General features: G+C 47.1%; 1 protein-coding gene across 2 annotated transcripts in view; it reads right to left on the reverse strand.

The window, feature by feature from the left end:
• Positions 1 to 13,860, reverse strand: part of LOC119453746 (monocarboxylate transporter 12-like) — a 96,859-nt gene that overhangs the window by 22,200 nt on the left and 60,799 nt on the right. The window contains exon 1 of one of the 2 annotated variants that reach the window (XM_049668413.1): positions 7,889 to 8,289. The exons of the other annotated variant lie outside the window; for it this stretch is intronic. Within the exon in view, the coding sequence (XP_049524370.1) occupies positions 7,889 to 8,117 (229 nt within the window). The 5' untranslated portion in view covers positions 8,118 to 8,289. Of the gene's footprint in view, positions 1 to 7,888; positions 8,290 to 13,860 lie in introns of those variants that run through there. 2 annotated transcript variants of the gene reach the window in all.

Below are 13,860 nucleotides of genomic sequence, written 5' to 3' on the forward strand. Positions count from 1 at the left end.
ACTGCTTATCTGTGTGTGATGCGCGACTTGAACTCCCGAGAGATCCGTGGCATTTAGGCCTGTGAATAAACGCCGTAACTGAAGGCACATGCCGCGACCCCAGAAACGCATCGGGGATGTGGCGTGTTTTCCATTCAATATGTCACAAATTCGTAATTTTCTTTGTCTACTATGTTCCAATTAGGCTCTACATGTGTTCCTAGAGATGACCTTATTCCACCATCACCAAATCTTACAACAAAGCCTCAATAGAAACTCTACTTCTTTGACATTTGTTTCGTACCGTAACATGACATTTGAAACGCTCCGAAGGAGAGGTTTCAGCGACCCGTCAGGTCGCGGAATCAGGTCAACAGAAAAACCAAGCCATGGTTTTGCCATCATTGCCAACATGTGCGTCATTTCAGCACACAGTTCATTGCATGGGGACGTTAAGGCAAGGTCGTACAAAGTGGCACATTTTCGCGACGCTCTTGTACGACTGTCTCTCATGCCGGAAGTGGTTGCCCTGGATGCAAAGCGGATGAACCATCTGTGGGTGGTGAATTTCAAGGACGAAGAATGGAAAAAGAAGATTCTCGCTGCATACGCGTTTGATGCCAAGGACCACCGCTGTGTAGACACCGACCCGTGTGACCGAGGCGTCGGAATCAAGCACTACTGACTTATTCACGAAGTACCTGACGAGGACGTCCACACTGCTTTGTCACATTTTGGGAAGGTGACTGAGATCGCCAGGGACAAGTGGCGGGCGCAAGGATGCGTTGACAAAGGGTCAACCACCCGTTCTTTGACACTGAAGCTGAAGGCTGCCTTCACCACTGAGGACTTGCCCCACTAGCTGCCAGTAGCGGAAGATGTCGAGGTCGTGCACGTCCCAGGCAGAGCTCCTCTCTGCCTCTAATGCCGTGGCATCGGGCACATACGACTCGAGTACACGCGTACCGCGTGGCGGGCTTTGTCGCCGTTACGGTCACGACGAGACCCAGTGTGTGCGAATCTACGCCACAGTGACAGGCGGCCTGGCATTGAAGGAGGACGCGACAGTTCACCTGATGGACGTGGTAGACACAGTTGAAGCCACTGATGAAGGAAGAGATGCCAAGCACTCGCTGTCAACGCCCTTGAAGACGGCAAGAGCTGCTGATAAGGCCAAGTCATCGGACGGCTGGAAAGACCCGTGGTATGACACGGCAGTGCAAAATAACTCGATAGAGATCGAGGAAAAGATGCCAAGGAAACTTGCACTTCAGCAGAAGCAATGACAGGGGAACAGCAGGGCACTTTCGACTCCGTGATACCTACGTCTAGCAGTGCGCCTGCTAAGAGGCTTCATGAGGAGGCGGATGAGCAGGAAGAAAAGGATCAAGACACGGGGAGTGACGAGCCTCCCCCCGAAGGCTCCACAGGGACGCCGACCGGCGTTCCAATTCAAGCCCGGCTTTTAAGCCAAAAGCCGTACTACAACCCCGACGCCTCCGCGTCAGCGGGGGCGTTTCTAGGAGGGCAAGGAAGGATGTTGTGGTGGTCTGGGGACTGTTTGTGGCTAGGATATGCGTTAGCCATCGTCATTGAGGTTTGAAGCCCAGAAAATCATGGTCCGCCTGGCTACACGACCGTGTCAACGAAGCAGGAGATGCGAGTCAGACGATTTGTGGTTAGTGGTGTACATTCGCTTTCCTTTAAAATCACAGCTAACCTTTTGAATGGTCTTCGTGTCGCGACGTTGAACATGCGTTGACTAGGCGCGCATAGACGGCAATGTCAAGTTAACCGTATTCTTGCTGGAAATAATATTGACTTATTGGCCGTTAGTGTTTAATATTTTCCGCCCCAGATATAGCGTATATGCGTATGTGACGTCGCGGGGACATCTGCGTATGTGACGTGGCGGGGAGGTCTAGGAGTTGCCTTACTTTTTTAATATTTTTGTGTGTAGCAGCATTGCTGTAGTTTAAGCGGTTACGTCATCCGAGGATAGTAGAATGGTCCTCTGTGATTTCCCTTCTTCAGAGATGTTTTGGGGGGTGATATGCGTGTACGCTCCGACCATAGCACGGGAGTGGGAAGTCTTTTTTTAGTCAAGTCCAGCAGTATTTAAATTGCTAAAGGCATGCCATTTTACCGGGTGATTTTAACTGTTTGCCTTTCTGAAGATAAACCTAAGTTGCCCAGCGTTTCAGATAAATGTGCCTTGCTGTTAGGTTCGATTGTAAGGGAACACTATCTTGAAAACATTGGTTATGTGTTGTCAAGGGAAAATCATGCCGTGTATGCGCACTACCAAGGTGATTGTCGGAGCAGGCTGGACAAAATTTATACTCCGTTAGCTTTTGTACGTTTCTTTTCAAATTATCGATTATTACATGTTAGCTTTAGCGATGATTGCCTGGTTATGTCGACGATAGGAAAGAAACAAAGAGCATCAAACTAGGACTTATGGAGGCTAAATGGTATGCTTTTGGAAGATGAAGTTTTTAGAAAGGCAGTGCAAGAAAAGATCGAAAATTTGCTCAGCACAACTACATCAGCATTTTTTATGGCAGAATGGGAGCTGTTCAGGACAAACGTTAAAATTAAACGGGCATTCCAACATGATCGTTGCCGTGCAGAGTATTGGGGCGAAGAAATAAAACGAGTTAAACAGCAGACAGAAAAGTGGGCGGCCATAATTTTTCTATGTTTTCAAGACCTACTTTCTGCAATTTGTTTTAGTTACAAAAGTGTATAATGCACTTCAAGTATTATGCATGGCAAGAATTTTGGTGCAGAAATTTCAGAATGTTTGCGGTATATATATGGGGATCCACTTGGGAAATAACAAGCCGGTATAACTTGCTTCATTCGTGGAAGAATTGTGGGCTACTGCTAACACACTTGTTTTTGAAACAGATCGTTAGTAGGCTCGTTTTCTTACGGGGTCAAAGTGGGAGGCAGGATATATTTCTGCGTATTGTTATTCAAGTGAGATTAAGTTCTTCCTTGCTTGAGTGAGTTGTCTCATCAAGAAATGAACGAACACCGACACCAATTGGTCTTATGAGGGAAGTTGTTAATGTAATTTGTTTACTGAATGAACATTTTTCGAATTAATTTTTGTTTTCTGTGACGCGAAAGAAACTATATGGTATTCTTGGTGATGATTTCTTGTAGCTTCCTGTATATCACACGATGTATAACTTAGGACCTGGACGCAATGTGTTGAAACGCGTGAAAAATTTGCCTGTTGGAACTTCAGCGAAAACCGCCTTTTTCAATTGCATTCTGCACTCTCCCTGCGATGCCATGGCTTCAAATTAAAGAATTATTCGTGGTGTGTTAACTATTTGTGGTGTGTTAACTGCATCATATGTAACAAACCTGAAACACTTGAGCACATCTTCTTGGATTGCCATGACTCCGTTTTCTTGTAGAACGTTGTCAAACGAACTTTGAAAAAAAGAACTGCCGATAAGGCCTTTCAACATTTGTTTCTTGCCATGCGCAGACTCAGGCGGAGTGCCCGCTGACATGATAATGCTTTTGTGTATGAACAGCGCGTAGAAAACGCACATGAATGTCAGGAATTCCCGCGTAGATTCAAGGTCTCGGAGCCAGCACCTAATTGAGAGTCTCACGTACAAGCGTGATGCCCTAAAGCACATGATTCTTCCACCAGAGTGGTTTCAGGAGCTCGACACTTTGGTGTATGTGGTGGCCTCTTTGAAAGCCTTTTAAATCAGTACAGTCTAGCTCAATGATGTAATAACGTTGTTTAGCACCAAGTGACTTGCTTTGTACGTTTGTACGTATTGTTGCGAACAACCTAATTAAGACAAAAAAGAGGATCTTTAGACCTGTGGTTAAGACGCTCGGCTTCTGAGCGGCGGGTCGTAGGTTCCAAACTCACCAACGCCACCGCCTTGTGTGACGGACGGATGGACGGGTTTTCTCGTTGGGTAGGCATACGCATTTAAAATTTGATATTCACCCACTTCTACGTCAAAATTTATCACATGTGGGTATGCCTTAAGAACCAATTGCTTGTTAATTCACTCAATCCTGTATAGATGAGGATACCTATACTTTGGCAATACACTCTGCATAGGGAAATGTTTATACTATATCTGCACATTCGCTCACCAACATAGGTAACCCCAACTCTTAATCTTGACTAATGGGAACAGCAAAGAGGAGTCGGTTACTTTATTCGTTTTTATTTTATCTTGTACGTAGCATGGCCGTTTTGGAGCATCGGTACTATCGAATAACGTCCCAGCAGCAGGGCCTTCGTTGCCACTGCTCTGCATTCACCTCGAGTATGCTTTACCATTCCAGACATCAAGAAGGAGGCACAAATGCCATCAGCAACATTGAAGCAGGCAGCATTATTGCTACTACATGACGTCCACAGTGAACGCTTATACATTTACACCGATGCGTCGGTCATGCACTCCAGTTCAACAACTGCAGTATTTGCGCTAACAAAACATACAGTGATAAAATTCAGGACATCGCACTTGACATAAACGACGTCCGTCGAACTTCTAGTTCAGCGCGTAGCAATTCAATTGATCGATCAGGAAACGCCCTTTAAATGGTTCAACTTGTGCAATTCCAAGCGCACCCTCCAGAGTTTGTTGTGTGCATTATGCCGTGTACCCCACGAATGACTTGTCGCGGACACACGAGAAATTTACCATCGGGCAATTGACAAAGAACATGTCATCGTATTGCAGTGGACACCAAGTCACTGTGGTATCCTTGGAAATGAGCAAGCAGACGCAACCGCCCGATCTCGGCATACCAGCGCCGATTGCGCCGCTATCCCAATGTCAAGAACAGACGGAGTGGGAAAGCTCCGTGAGTTTGTTCGCGAGCTTACGTTGTCCAATTGGAATTCGGCAGACTCTAAAAACCAGCGCCTTTGTTCCCTGGATCCTGATCTGAAGCTCCGCCTTCCATATGGCTTTCCACGGCAGGAGGTACATCTCATTTGTCGCCTATGGCTTGTAGTAGCTCTTACCAACGCGTACTCCTACCTCATCGGAATGGCCACAAGTCCCGATTGTGAAGTGTGCGGGTCTGAATAGACGATAGCCCATATTCTGTGTTATTATCGTCGTTTTAATGCGTAAAGAAAAGTTCTCAGCACCACTTTTGACAAGATTCACAACCGTCCCCTTACGGAGCCAGAATTCTTGGTCCCTGGTCCCAGCCGACTTCGTCACGCACTGGTTTAAAAGCGCTGGTACGCTTTTTAAAACAAACAGGACTCATTTAAAAACTACAGAATGTGCCAAGTGATGCGTTTCTGTTTTTTAATCTGCCGTTTTGTTATCTTTACTGCCTTTACCCCCCCCCCCTCCCTCCCCCCCCCCCCCCCGCCCAGAGTAGACAATCGGACACTTGACCTGTTCAACCTCTCAGCCTTTCACCTCTTGTTTTCCTTCCGTCTTATCATTTAAAAGAGCAATATCGACGTAGCTTCAGCCCAGGCCTCGAGGTAATATATGTTTCGCTTCTTTAAGTTTTTCTACTCTAGGTGTCGAGCTTGAGTACTGACGGAATATATTCAAAACATTCAAGCTCTGGTGCATGTCCGCCAGTGAAACCTAGTGGAGACGGGTGCATCAATGTACATTGCTCGTGTTCAGGGGAAATTCGAAGGGGTGCACGGAACTGGAACTGCTTAGCGCAGTCACGGAATCGCAGCTGCGGAATTCTTTTTTTACTTACAGGATCTGCATGGCACTTTTTGATGCGTTGCTTTTAATGGGCCCCTAAACTACCTGAGTTATTTTTGAACATTTCAAGTAAACACTCGCATCGAGTTCAGAATGCCGTCACGATCAAGGATGTCAAACGCTGCAGCGCTACACGCCGCGGGAGCGCCACAGAATAATAATAATAATAATAATAATAATAATAATAATAATAATAATAATAATAATAATAATAATAATAATAATAATAATAATAATAAAACAATGCCGTCCTCCTTCCCTCGCCCTTCCGGCATCCCCAGCGGTCGTCACGGTGTCAGCAGAGGGAATCTGGTGATGTTAACTGAGGAAACGATGTCCATTGGTCGAACAAGAGCCTACGACTTCCGGTTAGTCTGCTAGCAGGTACGCGTGGTTTCTGCTCTTCCTCGTCGTGTTTCTCGCTTGTGCGCACTTGCGAATCGGTATTTAGAGCCCGCAACGCAAGTGCCATCTCGCTCGCGTTCCAACACAGTCATGCTTAGCGGTCTGATTAGCTGCGCGAACAGAGTGCGACAGTGTTGGTCTTTCCAGACGTGCGCGCAACACAGGGTCTATACCGGCATGCTTCGCTAACACGGGCTGGCACCGCAGCAACAGCGGGTAGCCGAGAAGCGCCGAGTCCACGTCCACGTTACCGGCATGGTAACTCGTGGCACGCCGTTTGCCATTCGCGGGCTGCCGTTCGACAGTGGTTTTGCTCGCGAGCGGAGAGATTTCCTTGCCGTACGTAGAGAGGATGAGACCGGGACTCATTTGTGCGGCAGCCTCACCGCCACTGATCGCTCGACGGCGACGATATCGTCGCTAGGCCTTTTCCGGTTCCCTTCAAAGCTAAAGCGGACGGCGCTTTCAAATAAATTACCGACGCTCACAAGCCGCAATATTTTCTGATCGTTGTTATCGCTATTCGCAATAATTGTACACAGAGAAGAAAAACACGCTGATATTAGCGGCGACATCGGCTGCGATGCGAGCACAGCCGTGCCGGTCGTCTCCCGTCGGTAGCCGTTCTCTGCAGCTGAGCTGCAGCCGAAGTTTTCGTTGCCGGTGGCAGAGGCGCGCAGCTGCGTGCTCGTCGATTGGCCCGTTGATCGTGCAGCTGGCGGGGCGCCGGCCGAACTGCCGTCAACTTCGGACTGCTCTCGCGCGGCAGACGTTCTACAGCACTGGAGGCCGCTTCGCCGTCCGTGTATGTGCCACTAGCATGGCTAGCGCGGACGTGCCTTAACCGGAAGTAGGCAGTGTTTTGAGAAGCGCGTTGGCGATTATGTATGTCACGTGACATGTCGAGCAGCACTCGGCGAGGAGGGGGGACCAGCCGATGAGGAGAGTAGCGAAGGAAAGTGCGTAACGAGTGAGGGCCGTTTTTCGATCATCAAACGCGTGTAACTCCGCTATTACGGTATGATTTCGAAAAATTCTCGCGGCTACGTGTTCGTTGTAGGTTGTAGACTCGTGCACAACTGCAACACCACAACTGAATTTTGACTTCTGGGTGGTTTAGGGGCCCTTTAAACATCCTCAGCTCAACGTGGCACTCGCCTGTCCTTGTTTCCTTCTAAAACATATTTCAGCGCACAAAAAAGAGAGAAAATTTTAGATTGATTTGCCAAAGCTTTTTTTCGTATACTTAGGCCCTTTAAGCCGGCAACTTGATCTAATAAATGCCCGTCATCACGATTCACTTACACTGCCTATGACGGACGGTCCTAGCGTAAGAACTTTTTTTTTAGTGATCATAGTCCCGTTCACCAAGCCTGACGAAATGTCCGAAGAGGAAACTCCTACAAACGTTTTTCATATATTTTTTTTCTCTTTCAGGCCAATAACGAATGTCCTTGTACGGCATCCGAGGTCGTAGTTATATGCGCAATTTCGCGGTACTTGTTTGGCCACCGCTCATACGCTATCGAGGTATCAGTTTCTAACTGTTTTGGGAAATTGTAGCTGCAATTTAACGGAAGTGGGAGTAATTTTGAACTATGATACACACCTCTTCCGGAGCGCATTGTCCGATAACCGTCACAGAGATGACGTTTGACCCCGCACGTTACGTCGTACGAAAGAGCATCCTCGGATTCGATCGAATGCCAACACGTTCTCAAGTCGCTCACAAAAGGTGGGCGATATAGGCGTCTCACCTGCGAGAGGCAGCATGCTCCCGCTAAGAGTGACGGGCCAGGACGCCTGCTCCCTGTTCACGCCAAAGGCTTCAACGATGCCGTAGAAGAACACGCCGCTCACGCTTATAGTTGACAGGGCGAGGAAGAGCAGCGCACCGCAGAACGCGGCCGTCACCCAGCTGTGTCGTGAGTCCACTCCGAACACGGGGTCCATCTTCAGCCGCGATTCCGTCGACATCCCCGGCATTTGTGTTGACTGCTGCGCACCGACTCTCTGCAACGCTGATTCACGCGGTGACCGTGGAAAGCCGCAGCTGCATGCGCGCGTCAAACGCGCTTGCAGACATCTGTTCCCCGACGACGAGGCACCGGAACATCTGTGTCAATTGAGAAAGCGGCTGTCGTTTGTCTACCACGGTGCTCCGAATTCACTCGTATGGCGTGATAGCGATAACGTTGCTCAGAGATAAAGCAGTTTAGAGTGTCGTCTCAGACAGGTTGAAGGTACGAAGATTTGAGCGTAGTCGCGCTGTCTTACGCGCATTTGGTGGTGCCCACTTGTAAAAAAATGAACTCTTTGGGTGTTATGAGCAAAAACCAAGATATGATTTTGAGGCATGCCGTAGTAGGGAACTACGATTAATTTCGACTCCAAAGCTTTCTTTAACGTGTGCTCAATTCACGATATATACGGTTGCTTTTGCCTGTTGTCCACACCGAAACAAGCCGGCCGCGGCAGTTAATCTCTCCCATGAACTTGTGCTTAGCAGCCCAAAGCCATAGCCACTAAGCCACCAGGGAAGGTGGTCTATTTGTACATGACAACGAGTGTGAAGTTTTCATTTTTCCAGTGCTCTGTCTTCAAATGAAATACATGTGAAACGTTGTAATGGTATTTGGCAGCCGTTCAACTAATTTACCTATGTTACTGTGTTATCAAGTGAAATATATCCAATGAATGGCTATCGCAGTCCAAAAAGAAGTCTGACTTAATAGGGGCGTGGCTGTTCTAGCGCTCCCTGCAAGCTCGCATTCCATATTGGTTGTACTCAGGCTGTCATTCCAGTCCCGGTCGGACGCAGGTTGTCTTCTTGCACGCTTTTTTCCAATTTTTACCTATTTTAGAAGCGGTACCGTTCTCTTGTCCTTCTTTACACACCGTTTTTTCTTATGATGTTCACTCGCCAAGTAGCTGACTTCTGTATTTTGCCTCTGTGGCTTCACTAGTTTTATTGAAACTGCATGCTTCAAGCATTGCAATCCACTAAACGGCAACGGCATGTCTCACCATCGGCCGTAGTTTCTCACGATAGTTTCAGAGACCTCACCGTTAATTGCACGTTCACTGTCACTTGGGTACTGTGGCAAGAAGTCAAAATGTCGCCGCACCCTTGCCCTCCACCGACTATTTGAGGAGATGGGAAAAGCGACAAGCGGCAGCGAGAAATGCGCATTGGGTGCCGACTGTGTTTTTGTTTCCTTGTCATCGGGAGCGGAGAGCATTCCGGACTCCAGGCTTATATTCAAGCGTATGCGACTAGGCTATGCCCAGTGAATGCTTTTTGCAACAAAAACATTTTTCTCCCAAATCCCTCATATTGATATGGCTACAAGTTGTCAAGCTAAAAAGGTTTTAGTTCTCCTATAAGCAAAATAATACTAAAAAAATCAATAAGCCCGACTTCTGCAACGGTCTGCTTCTAAAATAATCTATAGATTTGAGTTTTCTTCATGAAAGTTTCTCCTCGCATACCAGTTTACTCCTAGAAATTTTGGCATACTCTATATATACTTTTTCGAACGATGCATTTTTGTATACCATATCGCCTTGCAACCTCTTAGTTAAAAAAAGAAACTTCGTTAATTTGTTCTAATGTATCTAATTGCACCAAACACGTTAACTTTACCGGCACATTATTTTGACATGCGATAGACCCTATCAAGCATCATTACGCTAGTTATGACAGTTCTGTAACCCATTTCCATTATTTGCTACGACATTATTTACCGCACGTATAACCATCAACGAAAATATTCAAGTTAAACTAATCCACGTTGTCAGGAGAGAAAACTTTTTTTTAAGGATGAGATAACCACCATTCGCGTTTTTACAACCAATATACGAAATCTGCCTTTTCCATCAATAGGAGAACAAAAAAAGTCACAATTTCGCCCGAAAGGCGAAGCTTCAATGGTGATAGGAAATTAGTAGAGAGCTATACGTGGTACTGTATAAACTTGGACACGTTCGATTATAGCTGAATTAACAAGCATGGTGTCAGCGCGCACAAGCAAACATGGATATATCACAATCGATGACTGCAAACAACCCCTGTCGAAACACTGGCGTGAGCAAGCGCCCCCCCCCCCCCCCAGCCTTGCGCGCGACGGAGACGTTGCGTTTGCTCTCCGCCGTGCGTTCGCTCTATGTGAAAGCGCGCGTTCCTCGCACGAACAGCATAGGGCGCCCTGCGACTATATTATTGCCCTTGGACTGTATACGGAATCTCACAGCGACGGCGACGGCGATGGCAGAAATCCTTTTGGAATATCGCAACAAAAAAGGGGATACCGCACTAGGGTGGCCGCTAAAACTGCCTGGTATAATTTTTGTGGGGGTTCTCGTATGAGGATATACATATACGAGTATATCGTAATATTACATGTACAATATTACCCACCGGTAGGAGGGCCTAAAACTCGACAGACTACATTCCGTCTGCTGTCTTGCTTTGAAAGAAAGCGCTCACGTGTATGCTTGCTTCATAAGTCGAGTTGGAACCTAGTTGAAATTTGAGAGCATGCTCGACATTTCATTGTCAGAATGCTCGTTTGCCCTACGGCTAACATTGTGCAATGGAAAAGACATGCGACCTTCTGCGATGCCTCCTGCCATCAGTTGCTTGGCGCGAAAACATTGCAGACACCAGCAGATACACAAAAAAGAAAACAAGATAGACTGAAATGAAAGACAGCTGAGCTAGGGCCGTAGCACTTGTAGACCTTGCGAATGCAGCGCTTCCGGTTTCACGGGTGCGTTTACAGAACCATCCACACCTGTTTCCGTTCATCGGGATAGCAATGACGACGTGATTCAGCACTTACTTATCACGAGGAAGGTGCGTGAAACAACGATGCCATGTCTGGCACGTGAGACATGTTGAGGTAGCAGCACAAGGTATAGGAACGTGCTAGTTGGCAATTCTGAGTCTAGAGCTCAGAGACAGACGAAGAATGATTAACAGGTGCTTGTGTCAATCTTGGTTACTGGTTATTAGTCTGTATCAACGCTATACTCGCTTCAAAATGAAGGTAGTTCCGCTTGTCATTGGTTTACAGGAGCTTCACGAATGCTACGTTGGGTGCGGAAGTGGAAGCCGACATGAACGTGCACCTAGAATAATAAGCGAGCTCGTGTGTTTCGTTTTCGCCACTCTCCAGCATATCTCCACGTGGAATTACATAAGGTTTTCTCCCTGATGGCTGTGGCGGAAACAACCCGATCATGGTTGAACGCATCCGCGTACCGCGCCCATTAGCTGCAGATAGGTGTGATTCGGACGAAATGAATTATTTCTTCATATACAAATAAATAATTATTAAGTTAACTAATTTGGTAGTATGTGTCAGAGTGGAACGCTAACTAAAAAAATGAGTGGGTTAACAAGCTAACAATATTTGAAATGGTGAGCGCGTCCAGTTTCCCGGGGAAATCATATACATCATACATTGAGGATGTGCAGGCTTTGTGCAAACGTGTCAACGCCACCATGTCCCAAGCCGACCGCATATGGCATATTATTGAAGGAACAAACAACGTCACCTTTAGCGCTCTTACCACACAAAATCCTGCCACCATCTAAGATGTAATAGCCATTTGCCAGCTCCTAGAAGAACTTTAATCTCTACGGCTATACACGGGTAACGCAGACCTCCGTCTGCCTTTAGCAGTAGAATTGCGCACGCTATTACATGATGTCGTTCGGGAGGAAATTCACGGGCGGTGCTCTTCCTGTGCGAAAAAACCTGGCGTCCTGAATGCTCCGACCGGCTTAAGCGAGATAATCAAGCAAGAGTTCGCCCCTGCGTCACGTCTAACGTGCTTCGACGGCCCCTGCGCTCGACAGGCGCCAACATATGCCAACGTCGCGGCTCTCCCTGCGGTCACCGCGGCCCCTCTACCAACAGACCACTATATGTCTCTGTGGCTTCATTGTTTCCACCAGTGCGCGTACAGCCCCACCGCTCCGCCCCACTTCCTGCTCGACCCATTTGCTACTACTGTGGATACCGCGGACATATCTCCCGGTTCTGTCGATGGCGTCAACAGGATGAGCAACGTGGTTATACACCCGACGAGCGAACAGGCGTTCGTTCAGTAACGGGCTACCAGAGAACCTCCTACCGCATTTCATTTCACCGATTACCCTCTTCTCCGTACCCAGCACCTCCACCACTTATAAGGAACCGTTTATTCCAGCCGAGCTCGAGCTACGACGAAGAACAGCAAGCTGTGCGGCTGATGATCATAAATACAGATGAGGAACTTGTACAAGAGATGATGTGTAGAGATGAAGAAGAGTCTGTCATGGGTCGCGCTCACAATATATACAACAGTAGAATACAGAACGAAAGTGCAGCATCAAAAATATGAGTATTTATAAAATATAAAACAATGCGAAAAGCATACAAAAAAGAACACAACGCACTGAAAATGACCGTAGTTCCTTAGACTTTACAAGAATAAACGTTTAATGTTGCGCGGAGGAGGAGGAGGAAAAAAAACATTATTGCAGACTAGCATTAAGGCCCAGTAAGAAGAGCGCCTGCTCCGCTAAGAGCCGTTGTTGTTCCGCCGAGCCCGAGTGAAGCCAAGCAGTTCAGGAAGGAAGGGGAAGGTAAGGCAAATAAGGAGAGGTAACGGCAGTGTTACATGAGCACAGAATGTGTTCTGTATCTGCCCTTATCTCCAGACAATTGGGTCATTGAGCTGTGCTACATCATCCGAAGTTGTAGACCAACAGTAGGGTGAGGGCAGCGTTAGTTTGAACTTTACGAAGGACATGGCTTGTTCCTTTTTTAGTGAAGGGTGAGGTTGGGGTAAAATAGTACGTTTTCCCTGATGTTCTTGTAGTGTTCAGCTATTTGCTCTTTGGACTTGGCAGCGCCTTCTACTGTCGTTGGATTTGATCAGGGATTTACGGCGCCCGGACGTTAATGATCCAACTGATTTCCCTCGATACCAGCATGGCAAGGTATCCAACGCAGGGTGATTGTAATTTCGTGTTGCGGTTAGAGGATGCTATTAGAATGGCATGTAGGTGGGTTTCCAGTAGTGGGCGTTGTATGTTGTGAATGGCTTTGCTGGAGTCAGTAAAAATGTTGATGTTAATGGACTTATGCTTAGTGAGTAGAGAGGCTTCTTGAATGACATATATTATCGCGTGAGTTTCTTGTGTGGCTATGTTGGGAGGGTTGGAAAATGGCCCAGCTGTTTGGGTGATCGGTGCTGTCTGTCCGGGTACATATATTGCATACGCGGATGCCCCCGTGTTAGAGCATGTGGCGTCCGTGTATCATTATCATCATCAGCCTATATTTATGTCCACAGCAGGACGAAGGCGAATAGGACAATGTGATCTGCAAACCGAAGATTGCTAAAATATTGCTAAAACCGAAGATTGCAAACCGAAGATTGCTAAAGCATGCAGTGACTAGCATTGGAGAGATTGTGTCTCCTTGCCTGATCCCATTCTTGATAGGTAACTCTGGGATCTCCAATTACCTCTGTGTTGCGCTAGCTGATTCCTACTTGCGCCTGCAAATTTCCTAACTTTATCACCCCAGCTAATTTTCTGCCGTCCTCGACTGCACTTCCCTTCTCTTGGTACTCATTCAGTAGCTGAAATGGTCCACCTGTTATCTACCCTACACAATAATTGGCCTATCCAGATCCATTTCGTTCGCTTAATGTCGATTACAATGTCGGC

The sequence above is a fragment of the Dermacentor silvarum genome, chromosome 5, assembly GCF_013339745.2.
Source record: "Dermacentor silvarum isolate Dsil-2018 chromosome 5, BIME_Dsil_1.4, whole genome shotgun sequence".
Lineage (NCBI taxonomy): Eukaryota > Metazoa > Arthropoda > Arachnida > Ixodida > Ixodidae > Dermacentor > Dermacentor silvarum.